Source organism: Phalangium opilio, unplaced genomic scaffold, assembly GCF_054372755.1.
Source record: "Phalangium opilio isolate 3A_F unplaced genomic scaffold, DU_Popi_V2 ptg000002l_1, whole genome shotgun sequence".
In the NCBI taxonomy this organism is placed as follows: domain Eukaryota; kingdom Metazoa; phylum Arthropoda; class Arachnida; order Opiliones; family Phalangiidae; genus Phalangium; species Phalangium opilio.
In genome coordinates this window covers 8,662,576-8,678,944 of record NW_028324144.1, presented here as the reverse complement: position 1 = coordinate 8,678,944, position 16,369 = coordinate 8,662,576, and the positions used below count along the sequence as shown (strand labels likewise).

The window sequence follows — 16,369 nt, the reverse complement described above, 5'->3', positions numbered from 1 at the left end:
ACTTATTTATTGGTCAAAAAGTCAAAATGTCCAGTGACCCCCTTAGTTTTTAGAAAAATTATGGGCCATTTTAAAATTTTATTGGACAATGTCCAGTATCCAATGCTTATTTCCGGCTCTGGACTGCTGAGTGCCTGTCTGCCTGACGCTAACAGCCCAGGGCCAGAAATAAGAAAGAAAATTTATAGGACATGTGTCCAGTGACCCTTACTTGTATTATATTTATAGGACATTGTCCACTGGAGTGTGCTTAAATAGTTTCGTATCTTCATAGTCAAGCTATCAAAACTTCGGAAAAATGTATTAGTCAACTGTCCAGTGACCCCCTTAGTTTTAAAAATATTATGGGACCTTTTTAAAATTTTATTGGACAATGTCGAGGGTCCTATGCTTATTTCCGCCCCTGTGACAGCATGAGTCCCACTCCCACTCCCACAGTTCAAACTTCAAAGTTGTCTGCTTGTTTTTGTTAGAAACTCTAAGAAGACCGGCGAAGTTTCGTACTCCGTTCTTTTGTAATTCTGGGCGTTCTTCAACATTTTAAAAGTTCTCCAAGCAAGGTAATTTTTATAAATTTCGGTATTTTATAATTGCATCTTAGTTATTTACCTTGTAACATATAGCTTTAGGCATATATCACAGGCGCAGTATCAAAAGTTGCGGTTCTATGGCATAGCATATGCCTTTAAGCCTTGGCAAAATTTAGTGTATTGTGTTACTGTTTTTTCCCTGCTTGAGTTTAATTCAAAGTTTCAGACGTTAAACGTGCACTTAAATACTGCAGAAGAAAACTCGCGTCGAACTAAAGGGAAAATGAAAAGCTAATGGCCAATAAGAGAGAAATAGAAATGAAACAAGAGATGGAAGAAGTTAAAGAATGCAATAAAAGCATTAACTTACTGCTGTCTAATTTGCAAAAGAGTATGACGTCCATGAAATACCAACACTTCATAGGAGCATTGAGGCTCATTCCTATTATAGAGGCCGTTTTCCATAGCGGGAAATGTTTTAGTAGGATAGTAGTAAAAATTGTAGTATTCCCCCTACGCGGAAAAGCAAAACCTATGATGGAGAAAATAGTATGAATTTCTTCATTGTGCCGACTAACAATAGGTGAATGTGCCCCTGTTTTTGTTATGATCAGCCTCACAAATTGCCGCCTTTTCCAAAATATTGCTATTTTACTGTCCATCTACCTTGAAAAGAGGCGCATACTTAGCCTTTCGTGAATAAACTGGAAAAACAAATGGGGAAGCAATACATTGGCCTTTTAACTAGGCGCTTTAAGTGGCCTAATTGCGAGGCCAGTACAGATATGTCCTTACGTTCAACCAGAAGTGAGATGAGACCAGAAGTACTGAGCTAACCAAATTCTTCACTCGGCGAAAGTGAATATTCTTGATAACACACCAACGGTTGGCCCTCTGGTGGCGGTTTCAGAATTTTCCCTCCAAAACGTGAGACGCTCGCGGTGGTAGACGGCCGAACTAGATTCAAGCACCCGCGTCCGTGTTGCGCGGCTTTAGGTTGAGGGGGGGGGTAGGGGAAGGGGTAGGAAATGTTTTTGGAACTCGACCAATTTTTTTCTCTCTAGTGTAGGCGCGATGGAAGCGGCATAAAATCCTCAAATTTGTTCACTAGTGCCAGGATCTACTATCAATGCTAGAGCACTTTACTTCTAGTCTCATCTCACTTCTGGTTCAACTCAGATTAGACCAGGTTTGGTTAGGTTAGGTTTAGTCTCTGCGGATGAAAAGCTTGCTTTTAAAATTTCATGGCGGGCCTCTCAACAGGGTTCGTGCACGACCTGGAAAACCTGGAAAAGTCAGGGAAAATTAAAATGAGCCTAAAAGGTCAGGGAAATTGAAAAATGTCAGGGAAAATTATGTTGGAGGGAAATTGAAAGTCTGAGTATAAGGGTGACCAGAAAATGTGTTGTCCGAGATCTGACCAAATTCGCGGAGCTCGTTTCGCTTGCTCCGATTATTTATGATTTACTAAGGTAAAGTTAAATTTGAAGGACATAGTTGGCTTATTTTTATAACAATAACAACTCGTGCAAAAATGATTCGAGTGAATTTTCATTGGTTTTAATGTATTTATCAAGTAAATTATTGCAAATGGTCAGGGAAATTTGTGGAATCTAGTCAGGGAAAACCTTGAAAAGGCAGGGAATTTCATTCCAAAAATTTTGTACGGACCCTGTCTCAAGTAGGCTTCGGACGTGGCCTACTTGAGAGGCCAGTAGAGAATGAACATGCAAAACGGAACCGTGGACAATTACACGGGCCTCTGAACTAAGCTTTTGTGGTGGCCTACTTGAGAGGCCAGTAGAGAATGAACATGCAAAATGAAACTAGTGACATTTTCATTTGCTAGGGATAATTACATGGGTCTCTTATCTAGGTGTTTATAGTCGACTACTTGACAGCCAGTACACTATTAAATGAAGACAAAAAGTAGAGCTGTGTAAAAAATTAATTAAGCAATGTATAAAAATAGAATTAATAAAATATATTTAAAATAAGAGGTAAAATTGAAATGGTTACAAAAAGAGATATAAAGGGAAGTATTAAAATAGAGTTTATTAGACACTGGACTATTCACACAGTACTGCGACTATAGACATTTGCTTGAGAGGCCAAGATGTGGGGAAGTTGCTTTTGTGACATAATTTGTATTTATTTTGAGCGAAATGGATTTTTTTTGGAAATATTGTAGAGAAGATAAGGTTAAATGCGGTTCTGGTGCTCGAAAACCTCTTATTGAAAAGCGATTATTAAATTTCACAAAAACGTCTGTATCTACTGCTTGAATATTATGGCCTCCAAAACCGATTTAATACCCCATACATTTGTACAAATTGAAAACTTTCTGCCTTTTCAGAAGTTTTTGAGTTGGTCAAATGACCGACTTTGTATGCACTGCATGTGAGAACTACCCTCGCTTAAACGGGTATAGTTCTGCGTGTAAGAACTGCCCTCGCTTAAACGGGTATAGTTCTGCGTGTAAGAACTGCCCTCGCTACAGGGGATTTCGTTCCCTCAAGGCAAAACCTTGCTATGAATATAGCACTAATAGCTAATAATCAAAAATTATATAAACAGTAAAACAATTCTCGAACTAGCTATCAGTAACGCATGGTTTTCACTTGGCGTAAATCACGACTTTTCGCCCGACGTCAAGCGGCCACCGAAAAAAAAAACATAGTTACTCTGGACAGAAATTACGTTGAGTGTGGCAATATTAGCTTTCTATTAGTTCAGCCGCGTTCCACGTTAACGCTCTGCGGGAGCCAATCAGCAATAAGCTAGAGTCGTGACGTCATTTTCGACCACGCGTGTTCGTAAAAGGACGTCCGCTGTCCGCCATGTTTTTATTTATTTAGTTCCTAATCGAGTCAGTTATTAGTACAAATCCCAGAGAATGCCAAAGTTCAATGCTGAACCATTCATATCTTTATGATATAAGACACAAAGATTACAAAGAGCAAAAAAGAAAGACAATAGATGGGCCGCAATTGGTGCAATGTTCAATTTATCTGTTAAACCTTGGTTCCATTATTTGCGGGAACTACGCTAAGTGAAAACGCTATAACGCTGGGCGACAACGTAAAAAAACAAATGTGACGTTTGACGTCCAGCTGCAAAGTAGTTTTTTTCGGTCAAGTGAAAACCATGCTTAAGTCTCATTGCGAAGTATAGTTAGTGTCATACTTATGGAACATATCTTATAAACTTAGGATGTTAAATAATGACGAAGATCAGAGCCTAAAATAGGGTAGATAGGGTAGCTTGTTGTTGGACAATTAGGTCTCAGAAGATGGTTCCATTATTAGAATTAAAGCGTTTTTTGACAATGGATATTCCAAATGAATAAACATTTTTACAACTTTCGGACTATAAATACCGTAATTTTGCTAAAATGCGTTTAAGACGACACTAACCCATTAAATTCCCAAGGTTTCCTTAAAAAGTACTTAACCATGTATTCAGTACGCCGAAAGTGCTAATTAATATTCTTTTTTTTCAGGCTGCAATCTCGGCTGCAAGTTAGAAAAAGAGTAGAAAATTGAGCCAAGTACACGTATGCAATGTTTGGTAAAGAATTATTGACTGCTGCTTGTAATGGGAAAAAAGATGAGGTTGTCCGGTTGTTAAACCGTGGTGCCAATATCAACTATGCTAATCGGTTTCGCAAAACCGCGTTACACTACGCTTGTTATGGAAGGTATTTTGATCTGGCATTACTCCTTATTGAAAGGGGTGCAGATGTAAATGCGGATGATGAATTCGGTACACCGTTAATGGCGGCGTCTTTATGGGGTCTAGTCGATGTTGTCAAGTCTCTTTTGGATAAAGGTGCGAATGTTAATGCTAGGAATAACGAGGGTCGGACTGCATTGCATTATGCTACTTCATATGAAACAGTCGTTGCTCTGTTCGAAAAAGAACCGGATATTCACGCTATTGATAATGAAGGCCAAAATGCTTTGCATCGCGCTGCCAATCGTGGCAATGTCGACATCGTAAGTTTCCTTCTGACTAAAGGATCGCATTATAACTCGATGGACATAAATGGGAAAACGCCTTTGGATTTGGCTAGAGATAATCATTTCGCTAAAGTGATGGAAATCATTAACAAACATAAGGAGAGTGATAAGAATTCCAACGTGGTTAAAGAATCAGAAAAATTTAAACAAGAGTTGGGAAAACTGAAAGTCACACTGGATGAATTACTGGATCGAACGGAAAAGGACAAGTTGGAAGCAACCAAGAGAGAAAGTGAATTGAAAGAAGAATTAAGAGAATTGAAAGCTAATTTGGAAACTGACAAATTGGAGGCAACTACGAGGGAACTTGAATTGAAAGAACAATTGAGAGAATTGAAAGCAAATTTGGAAAGCGACAAGTTGGAGGCAACTACGAGAGAACTTGAATTGAAAGAACAATTGAGAGAATTGAAAGCAAATTTGGAAACTGACAAATTGGAGTTAACTACGAGGGAACTTGAATTGAAAGAAGAATTGAGAGAATTGAAAGCAAATTTGGAAAGCGACAAGTTGGAGGCAACTACGAGAGAACTTGAATTGAAAGAACAATTGAGAGAATTGAAAGCAAATTTGGAAAGCGACAAGTTGGAGGCAACTACGAGAGAACTTGAATTGAAAGAACAATTGAGAGAATTGAAAGCAAATTTGGAAACTGACAAATTGGAGTTAACTACGAGGGAACTTGAATTGAAAGAAGAATTGAGAGAATTGAAAGCAAATTTGGAAAGCGACAAGTTGGAGGCAACTACGAGAGAACTTGAATTGAAAGAACAATTGAGAGAATTGAAAGCAAATTTGGAAACTGACAAATTGGAGTTAACTACGAGGGAACTTGAATTGAAAGAAGAATTGAGAGAATTGAAAGCAAATTTGGAAAGCGACAAGTTGGAGGCAACTACGAGAGAACTTGAATTGAAAGAACAATTGAGAGAATTGAAAGCAAATTTGGAAAACGACAAGTTGGAGTTAACTACGAGGGAACTTGAATTGAAAGAAGAATTGAGAGAATTGAAAGCAAATTTGGAAAACGACAAGTTGGAGGCAACTACGAGAGAACTCGAATTGAAAGAAGAATTGAGAGAATTGAAAGCAAATTTGGAAAACGACAAGTTGGAGGCAACTACGAGAGAAAGTGAATTGAAAGAAGAATTGAGAGAATTGACAGCAAATTTAGAAAACGACAAGTTGGAGTTAACTACGAGGGAACTTGAATTGAAAGAAGAATTGAGAGAAATGAAAGCAATTTTGGAGGGAACTACGAGAGAACTTGAAATGAGAGCGCGGATCGACAAATTGAAAGTGGAACCTACCATATTCAATCGCCCATTTTTGGACAATCTTGGTCTGATAGTTTCAAAAGTTATCCTAAATTTGCCTTTAGTTTTGCTATTCGCTATTGTGAATTTTTCTATTCCGCTGTTTTTTATCCTGTATTTCTTGTAATTTATCGTATCGATTCAACTTTCCCTCGGAATTTCAAAATGATTAATCCTATTTTCGGCTTGAAATTTACCATTTTCTTTTTACAATAAAACTTTTCCAAATAATTTCCATTGTGACGATGCTAAAATGTCATCGTAAGGTCCCGCTTCAAACGGTAATAAAGAATAACATAGTGCGCTCCAAACTTCTTCTCAATTTTAGAGTTCCTCCGCGAACTTTCGTTTGGCAACCACTTCTTAGTTCCTAATTACACAAGCAAAAGTCATAAATTGACGCTATAGAATAAATAATCGCGCGTTGAAGTTTGTATTGTTTTATAATGGAAATTGGACTTGTAAGGTTGAGAATAGGCCACCGAGATATTTTTTAAATCACTCGCAACAGTTCCAAATTAAGGTTGTGAAGTTAATAACTCTAAGATATAACATGTTATTATTTTGCTCTTAAACTTCGAAAATAAAAGAAATTTTGCAAAATTACTTTTAAATTTGATACTGTTGAAGTTTATTATTTTGAAAAATTACATTTTCATTTGATACTTTTTGAATTTAAAATTTTGAAAAATTTCTTTTCTTTGATATTTGTACTTCCAGCTTTAATATCATAAACCAGACTTAGTTGCAGTTTTGTTTTATTCACATTTCCGTCGAAACATTTCGTGTCAAAGTATTTTTTTTAAAACATTCAACTTTTTTAGTCAAAAGTTTTTAGTCCTGTTTTTACCTCTCCGTGTGACGTAGTCCAGGAGAGGTTCTGTAACGGCCGTGTCTGTGTGTGTGTCTGTCTGTCTGTCCGTTGTTACACCCACGTGACCGCGTTCGCAGTTTGCGTATCGGAGCAAACGTGTTCGCCATTTCCGAACTGCTTTCACAGTCACGGAAATGGCTCCTCTACTTGAGTTCTCACACCACCATCTTCTGGTCTTTGTCCATCCCACACGGACACCAGTCTGTTCTTACTGGCTTCTAACGGAGCCTCCGAGATATCTAGGCCCATGCATGTCGATTTTTACGTGGGGAAATATCCAGTTTCATAGAGGAAATATTTTTACCCTTTGTGTGTACGAGGTGGCGCTTTAATGACCGTTGCGACCGGGGTCTTCCATAAATTATCGATGACATTTTAGGGGCCAATTATAAAACTTTTAAGAAAGAGAAAGGTTTCACCTTTAAATTAACGTAATTTTTAGGGGCTATTCACTTTTTATTGAATCTATTGGTTAGATTGTATGGACAAAAAAGTAATTATGAGATTTTAACATAGTTGTTTTTTTACCCCTTCACAACCTTTCATTTTTTACCCCTTCACAACCTTTAATTTTTTTACCTTTACTTTTTTATCCTTCACTTCTTTGGAATGATTGTTTAATAAAGGTCTTCGGAAATTTTCTAAAACATTTTTTAACTATTCGCGACCTCGGCTTCACCGCTCTACGTCTATACCTTGCCCTAATATTATAGCAGTCGACTGGGGGTCATGAGGCTGAACTTATGTTTATTTTACGGTACTAAAAGCGCCACCAAGCGGGAAAACACGGCAAACTAAATTAGTTAAAAAAATATTCTCGCTTCGCTACACGCATGGGCCTAGATATCTCGGAGGCTCCGCTTCTAATCACCACCATCTTCTGTTCTTTGTCAATCCCACATTGACACCAGTTTGCACTTACACTGCCTTCTAACACCACCATCCACTGGTCTTCCGTCTATTCCACATAGACACCAATCTGTATCATTAGCTTCTACTCCATTATCATCGTTTGGTTTTAGGATATACGCGGCGATCAGCTAGGGTTACGAGAAACGTCTAGCCTCCCTAAGGTGGGATCGCCACCAAAGGTTTTCGCAATTGCGCTTTTTCCTTACTATTATAATGGAAACGAATCGTATATATACCCCAAATTTGAAAAAAGCGGCCAAGAGGGGTACCCTTCACTTTAAACGTCAATATTAGCAAAGTTTGAGAAGATAATAGGTATAACTTTATTTTAAACGATTTAACTATTATTAATGTTAATTATTGAAGATTAAAATAATTAAAAATAATTATATTTATTTAAATATTAAAGATAAACCTCTCGTGCAAAGAGAGAGATTATCATTGCCTCCTATATCTACCAAGGCCCGTGCATGCGATATATTTCCTTCATTGCCTCCTATATCTATCAAGGCCCGTGCATTGTGATATATTTCATTCATTGCCTCCTATGTCTACCAAGGCCCGTGCATGCGACATATTTCCTTCATTGCCTCCTATATCTATCAAGGCCCGTGCATTGTGATATATTTCATTCATTGCCTCCTATATCTATCAAGGCCCGTGCATTGCGATATATTTTTCAAAACAACAACAAAAATGGGAAACCCCAACTCAGAAACATAATAACGTTTTCATTGGATACTTAAGTTTATATAATCTTCTTGACACGGAGAGGTAAATTTTGGTTTTCCCAACTTGTTGACTTTTAGGATGCCAACTTAACATGGTACACCAACAACCCTGATTTTACGCCGTGCTTCCAAAGCACCATCTTAGTCTGGGTGCCATGTGGAGTATTGTGGCTCTTATTTCAATTAGAATTAGCCATAGTTTTTAGAACAAATCAGAAGCCTTTGCCCTATTCCATTCATAACATTACAAAAAAGTAAGTCTATTGATGATACCAGGAATAGATGCAATTTTAGAAGCAGGAATGGAGAACGGTTAGTATTTACTTTAGTCCGACTCATAGCCCAGTATAGAGTCCCTCCCTCCAACACGTAACGCAGGGTGACCACTGAAAATTGTTAATTCCTTTAAAGGAAATATAGGAAATTTATCCTGGAATTATAGGAAAATATAGGAGGAAATTGGCGTAAAATATAGGAAGAAATTACTGAAAAATATAAGATAAATGGGGTGCATTTCTTTTAGAAAAATGATATTCATATATTAAAAAGTAGGAACCGTATATTTATTGCAAACAGAACATATCACCTCACATATATGAACGATAAATTATCACAAACTGTTACTATCACAACTATTTCTTTTTGGTTTTATTAGGAGCTGGTTCAAAACCTTTAGGGCTGGTTAAATTTAGGAGCATATGGTGTTTTTTGTTTTCAATTTTGAGTAGCTGCCTATTAATAGAGTCTAGTTTCGATTGAGCGCTAACATTTTCCTCATGACCACTTTTCAAAAGCATTTGAGTAGACAATGGCCGCGTTCAGTAACCGGCATCAAAAACATCATCGATGACATTGATGGTGGTGTAGGACATCAATGTCATCGATGATGACATTGATGTCCTACACCACCATTATTTCCCTCAGAATACAGAGACAGTTTTGAAGCTTCGCATAGCGTCTGTGGACAGTGCCTCAAAAAAAAAAAATTTATGAAGTTATTCTCCAGTTCCCCAGGCGTCGCTATAGCAGTTACGGAAGGATTGGCCACTCCGCGATATTTCAAACACGGTGAAACGCCGATAGTCTCGTCGTATGCATTAGAATTTTCCAATTATAGGAGAATATAGGAATTATCATAAAATTATAGGAGAAAATAGGAAGGACTTAAAAATATAGGAAAAAATAGGAAGGACTTAAAAAATATAGGAAAAAATAGGAAATATAGGAAGAGTGGTCACCCTGCAGATAACGATTCTATAAGTTAATCTAATAATATTTTTTTAAAAATATAAATTGTTAATTTCATATTTCCTTGGAAAAAATATCATATAACACCCTCAAATTTTTCGACACAAAATCATCAATATTATGTTCTATCTATAACATAGCTGTTGTGTCGCTTGGTTTTTCCTTGAAAGTCAATAGAAAGACCCGTTTTAAATTTAAAATTTTAAGCATAGCAAGCTACTTAAAGGCTTATTTTTTTTAAAAAAAACCGAAAACGGATATTAACACCCACAGACAGAGACAACTCAGGATGTTGTGATTCATTCAAAACAAGTCTTCTTGCGTCGATCCCATGATATGATCCCAAAAAAGGCAAAATTGACTCGGTTATAAAGTCCAATCTTCATCGATAAAGGATCCAGTATACGTGAAAACCGAGCATATAACGTTTGGATCTCATTGATCTAACCTTGAAAGTTAACTAGCCTATAGGGTTAAACACACATGCGAAACCTAGTATTGACCCTTGACCGCGCTCGAAACCGAGCATATAACGTTTGGATCTCAACCTAACCTTAAAGATTATCTAGCCAAGGGTTAAACATACATTCGAAACCTAGTCTTCTTGACCCTTGACCCCGCTCGACCCTTTGTCGTAACACTATTTCCTAATCCCAGTTAACAATGGTATCCTAGATCCTAGAATATCTCGTGCAGAACGCCACGTGAGTGACCACGTCCATTGTTGAGACTAACGTCATGGGCGTAAAAGCTAAGCAAATATGTCTAACATTAGGAATACATACACTTAATGGGAATCATAATGTACCTGCCATTTTCACTCAAACGTATCTAGGCTGATTTCGTAGGAAGAGTATTACCTGGCGAATAAACTATCTCTCTGCGCATGCGCCTCACCTCACGTTCCTACCAACCAATGAAACAACAGTTATTACGGATGGTAAGTTCTTAAGTCCGGCCCACAAAACCGGGAAGCCCTCAGATGAGCGGTTCCCGTATGAGCGGATTCCATAATAGCGGTCCTCATATCAGCAGTTCCCTAAATAGCGGTTTCCCGAAATGGCAGTTTACCCGTTACAACAGTTACCGATACAGCGGTTCTCGTAAAAGCGGCGTACCATTACAGCGGTTCTCGTAAACGCGGCGTACCATTACAGCAGTTCTCTAAAGAGCAGAAAAACAGGAATGCGAAAAACGACTGCTCTTTTTTATGGTGTACGCTGTGTTATATGAACTTAAATTGAACTAGGTCAGATATGGTTAGCTTCGAGTTGATTATTTGAACCCCCAATAGTGTTAGGTTAGGTTTGGTTTGGTTAGGTTTGGTTAGGTTAGGTTAGGTTAGGTTAGGTTAGGTTAGGTTATTTTAGGTTAGGTTTGGTTAGGTTAGGTTAGGTTTGGTTAGGTTAGGTTAGGTTAGGTTAGGTTAGGTTAGGTTAGGTTAGGTTAGGTTAGGTTAGGTTAGGTTATTTTAGGTTAGGTTTGGTTAGGTTAGGTTAGGTTTGGTTAGGTTAGGTTTGGTTAGGCTAGGTTAGGTTTGGTTTGGTTTGGTTTGGTTTGGTTTGGTTAGGTTTGGTTAGGTTAGGTTTGGTTAGGTTAGGTTTGGTTGGGTTAGGTTAGGTTAGGTTAGGTTAGGTTGGGTTCGGTTGGAATTTTTAGGTTTTGTTTTGATTGGTTAGACTTAGGTTGGTAATATTTTGGAAAAGGTGTAACAATTTTACGCCTTTTCCAAAATATTGTTGTTTGTTATATTTCACTTTCCAAATAATAATATGCCTTTTCCAAAAAATTACTCTTTACAATTATCTACTTCCGAAATAAAATAAGCTTTCTTGAAATATTTTCTATTCTGGTATTAGAATTGTAAACTGATAGCGCCTGAAGAATAGTGTAATATTTAAGTGTACTTTAAAAACACGATCCGTTAGTAAGTCACATTACTGACTAAATGATCACAGAAAAAGGTAGTTTTCGAAAACAACGAATATAACTGTATTGTTAAGAAATACTCGAAACTGAAGACAAACACTGCTATTTCCCAAAATAGCAGCCGCTATTTCTAAAACAGCGGCCGCTATTTCTAAAACAGCAGCCGCTATTTCTAAAACAGCAGTTTTGAAGAACGCCGCTGTCTTTTTGGAATCGCGGCTGCTATTTCGAGAACTGCTCTACCGGGAACTGCTCATACGAGGTACACCCACAAAACCAGCGTAGAAATTAGCATTCCTATTAACTGTTATATATTCATGCTAACATAAAAAACCGATTTATGACATCCAGCAAACGAGATTACGTTTGAATGAAAGTAAACAACATAGAAGTATATACATAAAGGTGAACAAATATCTGTTATCCAGTCGCGTGTAAAGAGCCGGGTAGAGTAAACTCACAAATAATGGTCTCTCAACGTGCCTGAGATGCTTGACCCCTAAATAAAAGTATTCGCAAATGAGATGGAGTGATACGCCAACTATAGGCCTATAGTCTATCAAACCAATTATCAACCGTCACATGGTGCTAGGAAACTTGCTAATTGGTTACTAAGAAGACGGTTTATAAATCCAAAAATCGTTCTCTCCACGTTTCAGGAGATAGATCACGTGTTGGAGATGCTTGACCCCTGAATAAAAGTATTGGCAAATGGGATGGAGTGATATGCCAACTATAAACTTTCAAACCAATTAGCAAACGCTGTTAGCGTCACGTGATGTTGCGGAACTTAATAATTGGTTACTACGATGGTTTATAAATCAAAAATTAGTTTTAGGAACCAAGCAGACCTAATTCATTGGTCCGAATGGTTCCTGCCTTTGGCTAAAATAGCCTTTACCATCAAGCTTGGGCACTGTGTAGTAGAAAGGTTAGCTTTAAGGGGCACCAACAGGGCAACCCTTTGCTTTAATGGAACATTTGGTCTATTTCATGAATTTAAATAGATTTAAAATGGTTCTCAAGCCAGATCCAAGCTTAGGGACTCTCGTGCTATCGCTTTTAAAGACTAGAGTCGGTTATTACCGGTTCAACAAAGGTTGGTGGGTGTACGAATCGACGTAACAAATACGAGAATAAATAGAAGAGAGAAAAAGCGTGCGTGGCATGTTGTAATAATGGCCAATTCGCGTGTTTCACTAACTCAATCACCGAAAAAACCCATTTTCTGACCTTATACAACAATATCGTAACGTTAACGGGTGGAACGGTAAATAACGCGGCTAGATAATGTTCGAGAAAAAGAGCTAGGAACAGTTTTATGCCGTGCATGAAGTAGATTCACTCAAAGGCTTCAATAATCTAATTTTGAACAGGGATATATTTAATTTTAGAAGTAGGAATGGAGAACAGAGTAATATCCGGACCCCCTTCCACGGGACGGAGGGGGTATGAAAGAAGAGGCGGGGTCATAGAGGTATTATTATTATTATTGTTGTTGAGGAGGGTACGCGCCCTAGCACCGATGCCAAAGGCATATTGTGCATCCTCATATTCAGGCCTTGAATAGGCCCGTAGCTGCAGCGTAGCGAAGAATTCGCTCCACCGTAATAGAGGAGACCCTTGAGGGCTCCACAGTGTGTGAATCAAAATGTTCTAGTCTAAGCGAGGCGAAGCAGTCGCACTCGCAAAGTACGTGAGCGGAAGTTTCATCCTGCTCCCGGCACGACCTGCAGAGAGGGTCGTCAGCAAAACCCATCAGATGGAGGTGTCTATTAAGCCGGCAGTGTCCGGTTAGAAGACCGGTGGCCAGCCTAATATCCCATCTGCTGAGCGAAATTAGGTCTCTAGCGCGAGACCTGCAAGGACCATTGACTAACTGTTTTGTCTGTCTCTGGCCCTCCATGTTATGCCAGAGCTGGTTTTGTATGACAGTCAACCTGTCATGCAGACTCCGTTTGATGTGCCCGTAGGGGATGGGGACGGCCGGCTCCGGCCCCAAGAGCTTGGCCTCCGCGCCCCTTTTCGCAAAACTATCGGCTTGCTCATTGCCATAATATCCGCTATGCCCTGGCACCCAGTAGTACAACAGAACCCTGTTGCAGGACGCCAGTCGCGCTAGCAGATCAAGGCAGCTGCGCACCAGTTGAGAGGTAATCTCACACTGGTTCAGCGCATTCAAGGCGGCCTGACTGTCAGAGTAAATTCTCACAGTCCGTCCGGTATACCCTTTGTTAATACAGTAATCTGCACAATAACAGATCGCGGCAATTTCCGCCTGGAACACACTAGCAAAGGTGCCCAGGCAAGCAGAAAAACCGACCCTTGTGGTTTGGCAGTAATAGCCGGCGCCAGCGCCGGAGTCAGTCTTGGAACCATCGGTGAACCAAATAGTTTCACCTCCAGTGCCAAGAGGCAGCAGGTTAGTCCACTCGGCCCGACTGGGAAAGTGGATGCTGAATGGCTTAGTGAAGTCAAAACTGGTAACAGTTTTGTCAGAGCACATCGTAAGCGACGGCTCGAGTGCGGCGTACTCCCGGAAGAGCTTCGTATGACTGTAATCCCAGAGTCTTGGGACCCAACAGCCATTAATGTGGAGCCTGTAGGCCCCCATGACAGCCTCCTCCTCAATAAAAAGATGAAGAGGCAGCATGTCAAGGAGCACCTCCAGGGAAGCAGTTGGGGTTGATCTCATGGCCCCCGTACCACCGATGCAGGCAAGACTTTGAAGCTTGCGCAGGGCAGCCTGCACCGTTTTAAGCCGGACCCTTGTCCACCAGACAAGTGCCCCGTAGGACAATATGGGTCTGAGGTAAAAAGGAATTACGTATTTTTCGCCGTCCCCGTCTGCAACGTCATCAAAAACGTAGTTTAAGCGAGCCAAGCCAATAAGATAATTTAAACTTTTCGTTACGTGTTGGAGGGAGGGGCTCTATACTGGGCTATGAGTCGGAATAACTGAAGTAAATACTAACCGTTCTCCATTCCTACTTCTAAAACTAAATCTATCCATGTTTTTAACTAAAGACAAGTGCTTTTTGCTGGATGTCCAAGAGCTGAAAGTTATGTCGAAAGTATTTGGGGAAAAACATGGGCTATCCTTGGGTGAAGACAAAACATAAAACCTTGAAGGAGAGAGAGGGATGGACTAGTAATCCCCATACCTGTAACATTGCCTCGTTAGGAATGTTAAAGGACGCCCCCTGTGTCTTATAAATAGAAGCTAGTTCTCATACAAAATACAATGACGCTACGAGGCAGCACTTAACAAATAACAATCGCCTCCCAATGGGTAGGGGCGTGCGCAAGGTACACTGGGAGAATTTCAGTGCATTCCGTAGGTCGCCCATCGTTATTTCCACTTCAAAGACTTTCAAATTCATATTCTGTTTCATATCCCAAAATTGTAAACTGTTTAACTCTTTCAGTACAAGTAACGCGCAACTCTGAATTACAGCGCTTATGGAAACGATTTGATAGCTTTGAATTAATATACTTTTGCGCGGTTGTCTCCTTACCAATAAAAAACAATTTTTCTCACAATTCTTGCCGCCATTTTATCATTATTATATTTTTATTTGTTTTATTTCGTTTCGATTTTGACGTTGTAGTTGTTTCTATTCCACGTGAAATCGATTCACGTGCAAAGGTTGAACGTGGCTACCTTGACATAACAGGTGCACACACGTAAATGTCACCATCGGAAAAAAGAATTAAAAAAAATCGTTTCAAGCAGATGAAGCTAATCGGATTAATTTTCTCTTTAAAAACATTTTTTCCGAGAAAAATGATTATCTTTTGGGTTTAAACGTATAAGTAACATAACAATAAAAAGTGTGACACTCCAAAAAGGGAGGGTAATTATAGGACCTGAGTACATTAGGTCGGTAAATCAATTTTGAGTCGAAAATGTCACTAACACTGATTTTATCCAAAGGGTCACAGTTTAGAAGTTATGATATAGGGTTGGTACTGGTAATTGGGAACACTTTTTACAAATCTTTGAATAACTTCGGTGGCGCTAACGTTAGACACCTGAAACTTTCAGGACATGAAATATGATTCTTTAGACACAATTCGCTATGATTTCAGCTTTTTAACTCTTTTAAATTTTGCACAATATCCTATTTCCAAAACCCCTTAGAGGAACCCAAATGTGAACAGTCGCTGGTAAATGTAAACACCCTGACCCTAAATAGTGAACGCGGGACCCAATTGGGAACACCAATGTTAATCTAATGGGAGGAATAAAAATAGGCCCTAGGAAAAAGGCTACCAATACGTAGGGCCTAAATTCATGCACCTAGATTAAAGTTTACGCAGATTTCATAAGTAATAATTGGATAATATAGTTGAAAACCATACCTGAGTCAAAATGCTCAATAATACGTTGAGAAGTCACATTTTATTCAGTCCCTAGCATAACAGCTGACTCGGTTTGCCGTTTTCCCGCCCAATAAGTAGGGTTGGTACTGGTAATTGGGAACACTTTTTACAAATCTTTGAATAACTTTCGTGGCGCTAACGTTAGACACCTGAAACTTTCAGGACATGAAATTTGATTCTTTAGACACAATTCGCTATGATTTCAGCTCTTTAACTCTTTTAAATTTTGCACAATATCCTATTTCCTAAACCCCTTAGAGGACCCCAAATGTGAACAATCGCTGGTAAATGGGAACACCCTGACTCTAAATAGTGAACGCGGGACCCAAATGGGAACACCAATGCTAATCAAATGGGAGGAATAAAAAAGGCCCTAGGAAAAAAGCTACCAATACGTAGGGCCTAAATTCATGCACCTGGA

The 16,369-nt window shown here is 39.1% G+C and overlaps 2 protein-coding genes across 2 annotated transcripts; one reads left to right on the top strand and one right to left on the bottom strand.

Moving 5' to 3' along the window:
* The first annotated feature begins 440 nt into the window (after positions 1-440).
* Positions 441-6,487, top strand: LOC149718651 (uncharacterized). The gene is made up of 2 exons (XM_089850879.1): positions 441-560; positions 4,033-6,487. Exon 2 carries the CDS (start codon positions 4,094-4,096, stop codon positions 5,993-5,995), a length of 1,902 nt encoding a protein of 633 aa, XP_089707005.1. The 5' UTR covers positions 441-560; positions 4,033-4,093; the 3' UTR covers positions 5,996-6,487.
* Positions 6,488-13,046: 6,559 nt separating this feature from the next.
* LOC149718650 (uncharacterized) lies at positions 13,047-14,151 on the bottom strand. The gene is made up of 3 exons (XM_089860629.1): positions 14,097-14,151; positions 13,443-13,632; positions 13,047-13,292 (listed from the first exon to the last, which is right to left on the bottom strand). The coding sequence occupies exons 1-3, from the start codon at positions 14,149-14,151 to the stop codon at positions 13,118-13,120; spliced, it is 420 nt and encodes a 139-aa protein (XP_089716755.1). The 3' UTR covers positions 13,047-13,117.
* Positions 14,152-16,369: the final 2,218 nt, after the last annotated feature.